Below are 16421 nucleotides of genomic sequence, written 5' to 3'. Positions count from 1 at the left end.
TATGCATCCGAAGAAGTGGGCTGTAGCCCAAGAAAGCTTATACTCTAATAAATTTGTTAGTCTCTAAGATGCCACAAGTACTCCTGTTCTTTTTGCAGAATCATTATTACTGCTGCTGATGTAAGACACCAATACAACACACAGTACATATCTTGCATGCTGCATTTGAATGAGTTAGACCCTGTTCCTCCACTGATTGCCCTGTGGACCCCTGTGCCAGCCCAGACCAGAGGCTTGCTGTCTTCAACTGGGGTCTGCACTAGAGTCAACTTTAAGCTCAGGGTCTTAAACTGTATGTTTTTGGGGAAAGAACCATGTCTCGCTATTTGTTTGCAACATGAATGTATGCTTGTGTATTACATCAACAACAACAACAATAAGCTTATTTTCCACATCAAGAATGCTGGTAGTTGGAATATTAATCTTTAAACCTGTAACCTGAGCAAACTTAATATGGAAGCCAGAGAGAAGATGAATATAGAATCACCAGTGTGAATTGAACAAGAGTACCTGTGGCACTTTAGAGACTAACAAATTTATTAGAGCATAAGCTTTCGTGGGCTACAGCCCACTTCTTCAGATGCATATAGAGTGAAACATATATTGAGGAGATATATATACATACATACAGAGAGCATGAACAGGTGGGAGTTGTCTTACCGACTCTGAGAGGCCAATTAAGTAAGAGGAAAAAAAAAACTTTTGAAGTGATAATCAAGATAGCTGAGTACAGACAGTTTGATAAGAAGTGTGAGAATACTTACAAGGGGAGATAGATTCAATGTTTGTAATGGCTCAGCCATTCCCAGTCCTTATTCAATCCTGAGTTGATTGTATCTAGTTTGCATATCAATTCCAGCTCAGCAGTCTCTAGTTGGAGTCTGTTTTTGAAGTTTTTCTGTTGTAAGATAGCCACCCGCAGGTCTGTCATTGAATGGCCAGACAGGTTAAAGTGTTCTCCCACTGGTTTTTGAGTATTATGATTCCTGATGTCAGATTTGTGCCCATTAATTCTTTTGCGTAGACAGGGCCGGCTCTAGCTTTTTTGCTGCCCCAATTAGCAAAAAAAAGCGCCGCCCCCGAGCCCCCTGCTGAGCGCCACGCCGCCCCCCCGCCGAGCGCCGGAGCCCGCCCCCCCCGCGCCGAGCGCCGCCGGAACCCCCCTCTGGCGCCGCACCCCTACCGAGCGCCGCGCGCCGGAACCCCCCCCGAGCGCCGAGCCCCGCGCTGCCCCCCCCGCCGAGCCCCCTGCTGCCGGAGCCCGCCCCCGCTGAGCGCCGCCGGAACCCCCCTCCAGCGCCGCCCCCCTCGCCGAGCCCCGCGCAACCGGAGCCCACCCCCCCAGCGCCGCACCGCCGGAGCGCCCCCCCCCCCCGCGGAATGCCGCGCCGTGCTCCCCCCGCTCCCCCTACCGGGTGCCGCCCCAAGCATGTGCTTGGGTGCCTGGTGCCTGGAGCCAGCCCTGTGCGTAGAGACTGTCCGGTTTGGCCAATGTACATGGCAGAGGGGCATTGCTGGCACATGATGGCATATATCACATTGGTAGATGTGCAGGTGAATGAGCCCCTGGTGGTATGGCTGATGTGATTAGACCCTATGATGATGTCACTTGAATAGCTATGTGGACAGAGTTGGCATCAGGCTTTGTTACAAGGATAGGTTCCTGGGTCAGTGTTTTTGTTCAGTGATGTGTGGTTGCTGGTGAGTATTTGCTTTAGGCTGGGGGGTTGTCTGTAAGCGAGGACAGGTCTGTCGGTCTCCCAAGATCTGTGAGAGTAAAGGATCATCTTTCAGGATAGGTTGTAGCTCTCTGATGATGCTCTGGAGAGGTTTTAATTGGGGGCTGAAGGTGACAGCTAGTGGTGTTCTGTTATTTTCTTTGTTGGGCCTGTCTTTAGGAGGTGACTTCTGGGTACTCGTCTGGCTCTGTCAATCTGTTTTTTCACTTCAGTAGGTGGGTATTGTAGTTTTAAGAATGCTTGATAGAGATCTTGTAGGTGCTTGTCTCTATCTGAGGGATTGGAGCAAATGCGGTTATATCTTAGAGCTTGGCTGTAGACAATGGATCGTGTGGTATGTCCTGGATGGAAGCTGGAGGCATGTAGGTAAGTGTAGCGGTCAGTAGGTTTCCGGTATAGGGTGGTATTGATGTGACCATCGCTTATTAGCACAGTAGTGCCCAGGAAATGGACCGCTTGTGTGGACTGATCTAGGCTGAGGTTGATGGTGGGATGGAAATTATTGAAATCATGGTGGAATTCCTCAAGGGCTTCTTTTCCATGGGTCCAGATGATGAAGATGTCATCAATGTAGCACAAGTAGAGCAGGGGCGTTAGGGGACGAGAGCTAAGGAAGCGTTGTTCTAAGTCAGCGATAAAAATGTTGGCATACTGTGGGGCCATGGGGGTACCCATAGCAGTGCCGCTGACTTGAAGGTATATATTGTCCCCAAATGTGAAATAGTTGTGGGTGAGGACAAAGTCAAAAAGTTCAGCCTAGATACAATCAACTCAGGATTGAATAAGGACTGGGAATGGCTGAGCCATTACAAACATTGAATCTATCTCCCCTTGTAAGTATTCTCACACTTCTTATCAAACTGTCTGTACTGAGCTATCTTGATTATCACTTCAAAAAAAATTTTTTTTTCTCTTAATTGGCCTCTCAGAGTTGGTAAGACAATTCCCACCTGTTCATGCTCTCTGTATTTGTGTATATCTATATCTCCTCAATATATGTTTCACACTATATGCATCCGAAAAAGTGGGCTGTAGCCCACGAAAGCTTATGCTCTAATAAATTTGTTAGTCTCTAAAGTGCCACAAGTACTCTTGTTCTTTTTGCGGATACAGACTAACACGCCTGCTACTCTGAAACCTGTCAGTGTGAATTGGTATGTGTTATTAATTCAAATGTTGGTTAAAACTTTTTTCTGTTCTACCTTAAGTAGCAGATCTTATTTATCAATCATATCGGTAATGTGTCTATCATGACAATTAAAAAAGATATTCCTTGTTGTCCATGAATAAACACATTTCTCCACTCCTCCCACAAGAGGAATGCGATGAATACAAGCAGAGGTATTCAAGAGAGAAAGAGGACATTTCTGCATGCATCAATTTCATGTAGGAGTGCATGTACCGCAAGCCTTAAGTAAGACTATTCCTGCTCCTCATGATTTTAAAGGTCTCACATTCTTAAAGCCTCAACTCCGGGAGTCAAGTGATTACATGAAAACCTCAGCTTTCATTTCAAATTGATTAGTTTACAGTCCTCACAATTGCAGAGAAAAGATTTAAACTGCCACCTGAACGTACCCAAATGGCTCAAAAAGCAGAAAGCAAATAAAAAAGAAACCCAACTTTATTATTTGTCTGAATTTTGTGATTTTTTTTTTAAGCCAGTCTTATTTGGGGGAGGCCTGAGCCAAACGCCTTTGGAATGCTCAGGGTTGGCAACGCTGCGAGTGGAAAGTCTGACTCTGATATTTATCACAGGGGTTTGCCCTAAATATCACGCCACTGTTGTGCCCTGCTCCAGCTGCCACGCCCGGGTCTGCCGCAGCTGAGGCCAGGGAAGGGCGGGCGGCCGAAGGGAGCGCGCGCGGGGCGGGAGTAGAACGCACTCAGCCGCGAGCACGGTACGCGCCCGCCCTCGGTGCGGTTGGCCGCTGCGCTGAGCGTGGCCCTATTCCGCCAACCGCCATCCGTGCGCGCATGCGTAGAACCCTGCGGAAGCGGAAGGTGGTGAAAGCCGGCGGAGAGGTAGTCTACGGCCGGCGGTTAGGTGAGCGCGAGAGCGGTCGGAGTGTCTCCTGCTGGGGCGGATCAGCTCCCCCTCGTACCGGTCAGTTCTGCCTCGGGCGAGGAGGGGGCGCTGTGGGGATCCCTGGAGGATTCTGCGAGGGGGGCAAAGTGGGGCTGGTGCGGGGGAGCGTGTGAGTGGGGGAAGTAAAATGGATCCCCCCCCCCCCAACCAAGATTACCATCAAATTACTAAACAGTTAGAGGTTATTGGAATCATGGGCAATAAGTAACCTGGTTTTCTAAAACATAAACGTTGCCAGAAACTCTTGATTGGTTTCTTTAAAATAAAATTGCAAATAAGGCATCTTTTAAAGAGTGGAAGTCAGAGCTTAGTGAGGTAGAGAGAAAGGAGCATAAACACTGCCAAAGTAAGTGTACAAATGTAATAAGAAAAGCCAAAAAGGAGTTTGAAGAACAGCTAGCCAAAAACTCAGAAGGTAATAACAAAATGTTTTTAAAGTACATCAGAAGCAGGAAGCCTGCGAAGCAACCAGTGGGGCCCCTGGACGATCGAGTTACAAAAGGAGCACTTAAAGTCATTGCGGAGAAACTAAATGAATTCTTTGCTTCAGTCTTCACGGCTGAGGATGTTGGGGAGATTCCCAAACCTGAGCCGTCCTTTGTAGGTGACAAATCTGAGGAATTGTCACACATTGAACTGTCACTAGAGGAGGTTTTGGAATTAATTGATAAATTTAACAGTAACAGGTCACCGGGACCAGATGGCATTCACCCAAGAGTTTTGAAAGAACTTAAATGTGAAACTGTGGAACTATTAACTATGGTTTGTAACCTGTCCTTCAAATCAGCTTCTGGAAGATATCTAATGTAATGCCAATATTTAAAAAGGACTCTAGAGGTGATCTTGGCAATTACAGACCAGTAAGTCTAACGTCAGTACTGGGCAAATTAGTTGAAACAAAGAATAAAATTGTCAGACGCATAGAAGAACATAAATTGTTGGGCAAAGGTCAACATGGTATCTGTAAAGGGAATTCATATCTTACTAATCTATTAGAGTTCTTTGAAGGGGTCAACAAATGTGGACAAGGGGGATCCAGTGAACATGGTATACTTAGATTTCCGGAAAGCCTTTGACAAGATCCCTCACCAAAGGCTCTTATGTAAATTAAGTTGTCATGGGATAAGAGGGAAGATCCTTTCATGAACTGAGAACTGGTTAAAAGACAGGGAACAAAGGGTCGGAATAAATGGTAAATTTTCATAATGGAGAGGGGTAACTAGTGATGTTCCCCAGGGGTCAGTCCTAGGACCAATCTTATTCAACTTACTCATAAATGATTTGGAGAAAGGGGTAAACAGTGAGGTGGCAAAGTTTGCAGATGTTACTAAACTGCTCAAGATAGTTAAGACCAAAGCAGACTGTGAAGAACTTCAAAAAGATCTCACAAAACTAAATGATTGGGCAACAAAATGGCAAATGAAATTTAATGTGGATAAATGTAAAGTAAATCACATTGGAAAAAATAATCCTAACTATACATCCAATAATGATGGGGGCTAATTTAGCTACAGCTAATCAGGAAATATATCTTGGAGTCATTGTGGATAGTTCTCTGAAGATGTTCGCGCAGTGTGCAGCGGCAGTCAAAAAAGCAAACAGGATGTTAGGAATCATTCAGAAAGGGATACAGAATAAGATGGAGAATATCTTATTCCCCTTATATAAATCCGTGGTACGCCCACATCTTGAATACTGCGTACAAATGTGGTCTCATCTCAAAAAAAGATATACTGGCATTAGAAATGGTTCAGAGAAGGGCAACTAAAATGATTAGGGGTTTGGAACGGGTCCCATATGAGGAGAGATTAGAGGCTAGGACTTTTCAGCTTGGAAAAGGGGGGATATGATAGAGGTATATAAAATCATGAGTGGTGTGGAGAAAGTGAATAAGGAAAAGTTATTTACTTGTTGCCATAATATAAGTACTAGGGGCCACCAAATGAAATTAATGGGCAGCAGGTTTAAAACAAGTAAAAGGAAGTTCTTCTTCACACAGTACAGTCAACCTGTGGAACTCCTTGCTTGAGGAGGTTGTGAAGACTAGGACTATAACAGGGTTTAAAAGAGAACTAGATAAATTCATGGAGGTTAAGTCCATTAATGGCTATTAGCCAGGATGGGAAAGGAATGGTGTCCCTAGCCTCTGTTTGTCAGAGGGTGGAAATGGATGGTAGGAGAAAGATCACCTGGCATTGGTCACTTTTGGTAGACTGGGTACTGGGCTGGATGGACCTTTAGTCTGACCCAGTATGGCCATTCTTATGTTCCATCTTATTTAAAAATGTAATTCCAAGTGCCTTGAATGGGAATACTGTTGTGGATTGAAAACTGCTAGAAATAATAAACAAACGGTTCTGATAAATGGCAGCACGTAGAATAGAGATGGAAATATGTCAAGTGGCTTTTTTCAGTCTGGCCTTGATTAATGATCTGGAAAAAGAAGAAAAGACGTTAATGAAATTTATGAATAATGCTAAATTGAGTTGTGAATGCCAGCAAGGACAAGACAAACAATGGAAAAGAACCTAGATGTAGAGGTATTGGAGACATGGGTGGAAAACAACAAAATGAAACTGAAGATGGAAAAAATGCAAATCAATAGATATGGAGGGTAATCTGAAACACACTTGCTTGGAGCTGGAAAACCTAGGAAATAATAAATCTGAAGAACTAATGATGATGGACAGCAAATTGGACATGAATGTAGTGTAATGTGACAGCAATGAAGTCTGTTGCAATATTAAGCTGTTTATGCAATGGCATCCTCTCAGTGAATATAGCGGTAGTAAACTTTGTCTATATAGTTCTGATGCAACCACATATAAAATTTTGTTTTCAGTACTGGATCGTATTCAAGGAAAAGAAAAAAGAATGAACATGAGTTTATAAAAGATTAGCATTTTAAATATGTGTAGCTTGTCTGAGAGACCTAAAAGGGTAAAAATACTGAAATACCTTGCTAGACACTGAGGGGGGATAGAAATTGAGGAAATCTGTGAAAAACATCATGACAGTGAAATGAATTGGGCTCTGCAGTGCTTGAAGCCCCGTCACTTGGGACGTTAACATTAGATTACAAAAAAACACTCAAAAACAGGTGTTAGGTAAACATTTCTGCTTTAGTAATGAGATGGAAAAAGAGATCATCCAATCCACTTTGGATTTCTACAGTTCTGATATGTATAAAATAACTGGCTTACAAATGTCATTGAAACTCTTTATCTCACATCTCCCCATAAACTACAATATAACCTCATCTCTTCACCCTGCCAAAAAGAGAAGCTTGAATAAAAGGATGGCTTTTAGGGCATTATGTAAATCAGAAGATTGGGATTTTGCCCAACTGACATGGGGAGTGAGTTCTAGGATGAGGGAGTCTCTCTCTCTCTTAGGTCTGGTCTACACTACCGGGTGTGTGTGTATGTGTGAATTGATCTAAGTTACGCAACTTCAGTTACGTACTTAGCTATACTTACCATGGTGTCTTCACTGCAGTGTGTTGACGGGAGACCCTTGCGCTTCTCGTTGAGGTGAAGTACCAGAGTCAACACTAGAGCGATCGGTGGTTGATTTATTTGTCTATACTAGACACGATAAATTGACCCCTGCTAGATCGAGTGCTGCCCATCCATCCGGCTGGTAGTGTAGACAAACCCTTAGATTTCAGGAGCTTTGCAGTAGAGGGAGGAAGGAAGTGAGAGGAAGGGAAGGCACTCTTGTCCTCCTCTCAATAGCTCCTTCACCTCCAAAAAAAAAAAATAAAAACCTGCAATCACTGTTCTGGCAAGTGACCTGCGGGATGATTTCACAAGGGTTATGATTGTGTTGTAAATCATTAATATGATGGGAATTAGGGTGAGCAAAGGGGCTAGGAGATCACATTGTGACTGACCTATTTGCCATATAAATAATTTTTGGCATGATGCTGTGACCCCTTTTAGCGGGAAAAATGTTTATGAAAGTGCAATTTCTTCCACTTTCAGCATTTGAAAAAGAGGATACATGATCAGTGAAGAGCTTCAACAGCAGATTGCTTCAGAAGTATGTGAGGATTTAATTTTCAAATAGATTGAATATAAATAATCTTTCAAAATTTGGGTGGCATAGTAGGATGGAATGAGACATAAGTAGGTAAAGAGAACCTTGTGTGCTATTTGTGATAGCCAACTAGATGGATGTGGGGCTTAGTTTTAAAAGAAAGAGAGAAAAAAATCAACGTTCTTTTTTATGTTAACCAATCCCTATGCTCTGTCTGCTGAGTTTGCCTAAAATCATTGGTTGGCTGATTATCTTTATAAATGCACCTATTTTCACTTGCATTTGAAGTCCTCTTCAGGTTTTATATCTTTTGTCTCTTCACTCATCTTTATGGTAAAAGTTAAGCAATAGACAATGAGATATTTACAGTGAAAAAGAAACCATAAGTGTATATCCCATGGTAGTGCATGAACTCTGTGTATGAGGCTTCGAAACATTTAGAAACTTGCACCTGGTTTCCAAATCTGTGCACATGAACCAAATAACAGTTACGCTACTGGAAGTACAGGGAACATTTTACCAGTATTTATTAACTTTCTAATAACCAGCGATGAAGCTTTCATGTTACTACTTCAACTTACTGGGAGGGGGGTTGTTCTTGTTTTTCTTTTTTTTTTTAGGATCATTGTTTTTTCCCTGCGTGGCAAGCTGCCTTCAGATAATGTACAATGGGACTACAAATTCATTTTGTGATTGACCCGCAGGGGTGGTGCTGCATGGGCATGATTATCTTCGTCTGGCTTTACAACACACTCTTTATTCCCCAAATTATCCTCTTTCCTCACTATGAAGAGGGACATACTTCAGCTGCAGCGATATTGTGTAAGTTGCATTGAGCCCAATCTCTCTCTCCTAGCTAGTTTAAAAACAAAAAACAAACAAAACAAAAAAAAGGTACCTGTGGGCAATAGAACCTACTCTGACCTATATAGTATCAAGTTCCAGAATTCCAGGGAAGAAGGAGAGCAAGCCAACAAAAATTGGTCTTAATGCTGATTCTTAAAAATCCAACTTCCTCCTTATTTTTGAAATATAATAAATCTGAAATAGCGTATTTTGGTATTACTTTAGATTAAAGCCCTAACTACAGACAGGGACATGCTAACTGTAATTGGGCTATGACACACGCATTTGACACAGTTCAGTATGTCCATATATCTGCGTTTTTTCCCAACACAGCATGTCTGAATCCCGTGGCCAGTCTGTACCTAGTAATCTGCATGAGTGTATATCAGTATCAGGAAAAGCTGAGCAGGTATACAATATATCCCATATTCGCATCAGCAGCTGATGCTGGGACAGGGGATTGTGGGTGTATTTGGGTATATTTTCACTGCAGTTAAGTTTTCTACACTTGAGCTACTCCTCTCAAGTTAGCCTTGCGCTGGTGAGAGCAGCTACACTTTGAAATAACATTCAAGCTGCTGCATACACAGTGGCACAGCACTCACTCCTGTGTGGTACTTAAGACTTCAGGCGCACATCTAGGGTTGCCAACCCTCCAGGGTTGATCTGGAGTCTCCCAGAATCAGCATTGATCTCCCGGTGACTATTGAAAGCAGTCCAAGAGATTTTAATAGGATATTTTAAGAAAATGACATTGTCATGTGTGTGTGGGAGGGGGCTGGGGAGAGAGTCTGGAATAGTTTCAGTCAGAGTTGGCAACCCTAGGCACATCCCATAGTTCTTTGCAGTGCAGTAAGCTGAGCTATTCTATGAATTATTTCCCAGTGAATTGTAGGAGAATTTCCCTGTCCCATCTGGGGACATGGTGGAATTGTGGGAAGACATTGGAGGACTAGCAGCAGTCAGGTGGAGCTAGCCTGTATCCACACTGCAGAGTGGTCATATTAGCAGTTAATGAGTTGTGCTAACTCAGGTTGGCTATATGAGGAGCCAGGGATGGGGAAGAGATGGGACTTGGACAGTGACAGGTTGGAGGGGAGGGGGCAGAAGAGGTCAAGCTTTGAGGGGAGAGGAGTATAGGAAGAAAAGTCTGTGTCCACTAAAGCACACTCCCCTCAAAAGACTGGAATGAAACCCAGGATTCCAGAATTTCACTGTTCCTCTGAAATCAACACACATCTGTGGAAACCCACTGGCAAAGTGATTCATCCCCCTCTAATGCAGGCCCACGGAGAGAATGACAACCTATTTCTGCTCTCAGTTGCTCCAGTGCCAGACCTCTGCAAGGTGGAGATAAAGGCTCCAACCCTGCCAATGAGCCATATGATGTCAATATGATGGCACACAAGGAGATTTTTTTTTTTCAATTAATTGTTTTAAAAACCTAGGAAATCACACACAACTATTTTAAAAGCATTAAGGTTGCAAAGCCAAGTACTCAAAAGCAACTCAGAATTAAGGTTGTCTATGCAACCTTGATTCAGTCCCCTGTGTGTATAAATTATAATATAACTTTTTAAGTATATGATCAGATATGATTGTTTCCACTCCTGCCTCATTGAATGCCCATGATGGGTTGTGTAAGGAGGCTGTGGGCTGTAGGAACCCGGCTTCATTTGATGCAGAAATTTGAAGGTGTGTAGTGAATGAAGCAGGGGACTGCAGGAAGTGAAAAAATGGTCTCGTGGTTTAAGGCAGTAGAATGCTGCTCTGGATAACTGGATTATATCCCTCTTTCTGTCACAGAATTCCTGTGTGATGCTAGGTGAGTCACTAAATGTGTGTTCCTTTTTTTTTTTTGGTGCCTGACTTGAGGCCCTGGAATCTGATTTGCAGAAGTGCTGAACACTCACAGCTGCAACTGAAGTAAATGGAAGTTGTGCTTTATAATGCTATATAATGCTAAGTACTGTACTCTGAAAAATCAGGTCCTAGGTGTCTCAGTTTGGACACCCAAAATTAGTGGATACTTTTGACTTTAATTTCTCTCTATCTCAGTCCCCCATCTGTAAAATGGGTATAATACCACTTTATCTCACCAGTGTCGTGAAAATAAATTAATGTTTGTGATGCACTTCTATGCCATAATGATGAGCACCATTAGAAAAACTGATGAGGAAGCTAATAATTCTGGCTTTGGAGCAGTGTTTGAATAGCGTGCAGTAAATGAGACATGCGCCCGCATATTGAACAAGAAGGAGAAAACAAAATATTGCTACTCATTCAGTGAGCACTGTTCATTTTGTGTGTTGAATGAGGCAGCAGTCCTGTGGAAAAAATTGTATGCAAACATGTAATTAAAGGCTATCATAATGCATATGTACAAAGAGCCCAATTAGATGTGCATAGGCAACCTTAATTGTGATATTTCCTAACTTTTGTGTGTTTGACTTTGCAATCTTAATATGTTCTTTTAAGGTTATTTTTTATGTGTAATATATGTATGAAATATTTATATGCATAAATGGAATGCTGGTTTACATGTGTTAATTAAGCTACGTTAGTTTAAATCAGATCTACTTTTCAAATGTGCCAATTATTGCAGCTTCTTTTTTTCTGCAATTTTCTGTTGTCTTGCCTCATTCCTACAAGTAATCTTTTGCTGTGCTGGAACTGATTAAAATGTGACACATTAAGGCATGCAGTCTTTGGCCAAAGATACACTTGATGTAATATTCTGAATACTTATATATTTATTTTTCAGGCTACTACTTAGTCTCATTGTTTTGTATAGTTTCGTTATTGAGAGCCTCCATAGCTGATCCAGGAAAACTACCTGAAAGGCCAAAGATACCACTCACAGGTACTATATTGCAAGATGTTTCTAAATAATACAATGTTGGTTGCTTAGCATAATCTCTAATATTAGTTTTAATAGCTGTTGGAAGCTTACTACCCTTGTTTGCAACCACTCCCTTGAAAACCAAACCGGGTTTGGTAAATCTAGTGTAGGTGCTGTTGTGATAGAGGTGAGCAAGGTCCTACACTGTGTGGCAAGGGCATGTGATCGAGATGGCCAGTGTGCTGGATATCATTGACTGCTCTGAATAGTTAAGATTCCTGAACAGTACCAAAGTAGCTGTCTGTGCTACTCCATCAATCTGCATAGCCCATTTGCAGGAAGGGATACTACTCCTTGGTGATGTAGGCCTTAGTGGATCACTATGGGAGATTTTTGGACATCAATATCAACTAGTTTGGAAAAATGCATGTGACGATTTAAAAAAAAAAAAAACGTAACTTTTTTCCCCCCCAGAGGCCAAAGTGGAGCTCTTCTCTCTAGTAATATGACACTAACGGTGTTGTGGCATTAATGTTGGTGGAATATATGGCCCCACAGAGCTAAAGGTGTTAACTTGACCCTGAAACTGTCCAACATTAAGCAGGTTTAACCCCGGTTTGGTATACAGAGACCTTTGTCTGCTTAGTACTATGGCAAACTCACCATTAAAAATGCTTTAAAAATTTTTATTAAAGAAAAAGAAGGACAAACAGTTAAAGCATTTGAAATGTGAAGTATTAAGTAAGGCTGTCATTTTAACAAAATTTCTTATTCCATTTTACTTTGGCTGTGGAGAGATTTTAGAAGGAAAAAACCCCTTTTTTGTCAATCTCTTAAATGGTACTAAAGACGTTAATAAGGTCCTTTTGGGGGAAAAGAAAAGAAGTTAGTTGAGATGGGCTAGAGCTGCTGTTGCTGAAGTCTGATCCCGTTTCCTAGAAAACAAAACAAGACAAATACACAAAAGGGGAGAGATAAAAAGAGCAAAGAGGGAGCTTCAGTCTCTGGTGTTGACTCTCACTTGCAACCTCACTGCTGAAGAAACACAGGCATGGCACATGGTTTTATCAGCAACTCTGAGATCTAGCAAACTTGTTCTACCATTGGTCTGTTTAGGGCATTGCTTTCAGCTCCCTCTTTCTGGTCACAGGCTTGCAAAATATACGGTCTTGGCTGTCTAAGCCAGACTCTTATTAGACAGAAATTAAAATAAGAGAGATAGGAAAGAGAAGAAACAAAATGGGGAAGGAAAAGGACGCATTGGGGGAGGCAGGGTGGCAAAGTCTCACATCCCAGGTGGTATTCCAGATTTAATTGGAGGTGGTGATGTCATCTGGATCCCTCTCTAAAGGCCTAGTCAGATTAGGACATATTTCAGGATTAGGTAGAAATTTCTGGGGTCTCAGAAGATGATGGAGACGGCAGGCAATGATGGTGAAGCTTGCTCGTTCCCTTTCTCTGCCTCAGGGTACTGTTGCTCATGCTCCTGGATCTGCTGTTCCTGACTGGTAGGGGCTGCCACTTCTTCTCCGGGTTTGGGTTCTCCTGGTTGTCAGAGGTCTTGTCATTGTCTTGTCTCCAAGAGCTCTGCTGCTGTCTAGTTCCATGTTTAGCTTGTTGGTCGGATCTTTGCTAAATATCACATCCAGTTTCTCGTGGAATGGATAAGTAGTCTATCTGGCACTGGACTTGCAGGTTCCTATCTTTGGTGTCCTGGTATGTTCGCTTTGAGTCTTAGCATTTCTGCTGGCATTGGGCTTCCAACCTCTAAATGCCATGCTTCCCAATTGAGCCTGTACCATCATCACCACCCCTTTCCTTAGTGAGAGGAAGGCATAGTTGTTCTTAGCCCAGGCAGCATGCTGAGACATTGCAGTCATTTCCATCAACTGAGAGGCTGGTTCATTCTCCATGCCTCATTCATTTAGTGAGCTCTGTGGATACTGCTGACAAGTGGGTAATTAGAGACAATTGTGATCATGTTTTTGCATCTAGTCCCATTAGTGACAGGACTGACACCAAAAAATCATATTTAAGCTTCACTTCAGCACTGTGGTATTGTGCAGGTTGATATGGTGAGATACATTTTTTGCTTCGTGTAACTTATATTTGAAAACTAGCTTTGGGTGTTTCTGAGCCTCCTGTTAACAGTAGCTGTCTTATTAAAGAGTGACACCTTTGTGACACTGGCTTTATGGGAACAGATTGTAAATCAGTTTCCATCTGGCATTATTACTAGTTTAGTGATCTTGGGTATTGGGCTTCTGTACTACCAGTGTGCAAATGTCATTTTTCTGCAAAATGGGAAAGCTGGGAGCTGCCAGCAGGAGGCTCAAGAAGTGTCAAATTGAATTTTAAAATTTGTTCCATACATCATTTATTATAGTGAAAAGCATTTCCTCATGTAAACTTTCAGAATGCATTGCAATGAAAACTGGTGTTGCTTTCCTTTTATAAGTTTTGATTTTTCTCAGATTAAAAATAAAAAAGATGGCACTTGTTACAAATAGGAATCCTAGCACCTTTAGTGCACTCCTTTAAAAAAAATAAATTAAGTAAAATACATTTTAAATGATTGACAGCACTAAGGTCTCAGTGTGTTTTCATCCTAGAAACAATGTGATCTTCACCAGCTTTCTGAGGCCTAAATTTTCAGAAGTGTCCACTGGTTTTAGATACCCAACTTGAGGCAAATAATATCTGTATTTTCAGAAATGCCTAGCAATGTTAGCTCATGTTAACTTCAGCTGGAGTTGTGGGAGCTCAGTACCTCTGAAAATCAGTCCCTAGGTATCTCAAGTTTAGCTCCCAAACTTAGTGGACACCGTCTCTGTCCTCCGGGTCCCCCATCTATAAAATTCCTACTTGTTGGATGTTATGATGTTTGTTTAATGTTGAAAGCACTTTGAGATCCTGACGTGGAAGACCTTTCAGAAATCTATTTTGTATTTTATTATTTTACTGGTCAATTCTTTTGGATTGAGCTGGGGATGGCAATGGGATTTGATACCCTGGCTGAGCTTTAGAGCTAACTCTGTTGGTGACGTGTGCTAGAAAAAAAGCAATCCAAGTGGAACAGAATAGTTTTAGAAACACAAAAAATCTTTATTTCCCAGTTCCTACCTTGTTCCTAGCCAAGAGTTTCATGTTGTATTGGTGACTCTTAAAAATAGTAGGGAGAGATGGGGATTAGGAGTAAAAATCAGACCACAATGGTAGAGGTATGCCAACCATCCTAGAGCAGTTGAGAGAAGAGTCGGGGAGAGGTTCTTACATGCTGATTTCTGTAGGAAGAATATCTTTTTTCAAGAAGCTCAAGCATGTGTAACTGGTGAGATCTGAAAACTAGTGGCACTTCAGCAGACATTCATTTTTATTTAACCTGGTTTCAATTTTCTCTCTAGAACGAGAATTTTGGGAACTATGTAATAAATGTAATATGATGAGACCAAAGCGATCCCATCACTGCAGTCGCTGTGGACACTGTGTTAGAAGGATGGATCACCACTGTCCGTGGTAAGACTGGATCCATTGATTGAATAAGTTCTTGCTGCACAGAAAATTTCCTTATTTACTGTTTGTTTAAATTGCAGTTTTTGATTGTTCAGGGTACTTTTACTACAGTACAATTTTACTACAGTACAATTTTATTGAAGCATTCTCTTTCTGACGGTAATACTTCATCATTAAAGGTATCTAGTGCAGGAGGGTAGATAGGATTTTCATTGTGATGTACTTGTGCCTGCAATCAAACATTGATAGTGAGAATTGTTTGCTATGTAACATGTAATCGTTATTGTTCTGTCATGCTGCTGTTTGCCAATGTGAGATGCTCCTGGAACTTTCACAAATTTTGATGAAAGAAATGTTTAATGTTGGGAAATGCAACTTTAAAAAACAAAATTGCTAGAGCTGAGCAGCTTCTCGATATAAAAATCAGATATTCACAATTTAGTTTTGTCAGATGGTGAGATAATTTGCTTTCAACTGAACTGAAATATAAAAGCTTGTTTTGCATTTTCTCATGTTTGTGCTACAAATTAAAAGTTTAAAGCGTCAGGGGATGACTTAAAAAAAAAACAAACAAAAAAAAAACCAAACAAGACATAACCAAAACAGTTTGAATATTTTGTGGTGGTAGTTAATTTGTTAGCTATCTATGGGCTTGCTCCAATTCTCATTAGAGTCAATGTATGGATTAGGCTGTGTCTTCACTAGAAACACTGCAGCACATCAATGTGGATACTCCTTATCCTATATTAACTGTAATGAGTCTCCTGTCACTGTAGTTAATCCACCTCTCCAAGAGGCAGTATTCTTCTGTCAAACTGACGCTGTCTGTGCTGGGAGTTAGGTGAGCTTGACTACATTGCTTAATGTGTGGATTTTTCACACCCCTTTGCAACATAGCTGGGTCAACCTAACTTTTTGGTGTAGACCTGGCCTTAGAAGCTTGTCTACACTAGAAAGTTTCTCTAACTGTATCGGTATAGTTAAAGCAACAACCCCTCCTCCCACCCTCTATTGTTGATGCAGTTATATCAATAGAAAAGTACTTCTACCCAGGGGTGTAGCCATGGCCTACCCACTTACCATCCAGGCCCACCCAAATGGTGCCTGGATCCCGCTGGCGGGCGGAGTGGGGCAAGCCCCCGCGCACAGACCCCGTTCCCCAGCGGGCGGACAGAGCGGGGCAAGCCCCTGTGCCTCGACCCCATTTCCCTGGCAGGAGCGCACAGGGACTGCAGGAAGAAGGGGTGGGGAGGACCCTCACTTGTCCTGGCCCAGTTGGCCCCCCCATTATTGCTCGCCCACCCAAAAGCGGGGTCCATCCAGTTTTCCTAGCCTACCTACACCACTGCTT

At 42.2% G+C, this 16421-nt stretch overlaps 1 protein-coding gene across 3 annotated transcripts in view; it reads left to right on the top strand.

The window, feature by feature from the left end:
- The first annotated feature begins 3758 nt into the window (after nt 1-3758).
- ZDHHC21 (zinc finger DHHC-type palmitoyltransferase 21) overlaps nt 3759-16421 on the top strand; it is a 73110-nt gene continuing 60447 nt past the window's right edge. For 2 of the 3 annotated variants that reach the window (XM_054032664.1, XM_054032666.1), the window contains exons 1-4: nt 3759-3846; nt 8490-8691; nt 11480-11578; nt 14962-15073. In XM_054032664.1, the coding sequence (XP_053888639.1) occupies nt 8538-8691; nt 11480-11578; nt 14962-15073 (365 nt within the window). In that variant the 5' untranslated portion in view covers nt 3759-3846; nt 8490-8537. Of the gene's footprint in view, nt 3847-7814; nt 7873-8489; nt 8692-11479; nt 11579-14961; nt 15074-16421 lie in introns of all 3 variants that reach the window. The other variant, XM_054032665.1, reaches the window with a different exon arrangement.

Source organism: Malaclemys terrapin, chromosome 6 (assembly GCF_027887155.1).
Source record: "Malaclemys terrapin pileata isolate rMalTer1 chromosome 6, rMalTer1.hap1, whole genome shotgun sequence".
In the NCBI taxonomy this organism is placed as follows: Eukaryota; Metazoa; Chordata; order Testudines; family Emydidae; genus Malaclemys; species Malaclemys terrapin.
Note: the sequence above shows the minus strand (reverse complement) of the source record. Positions and strands in the feature narration are given on the sequence as shown.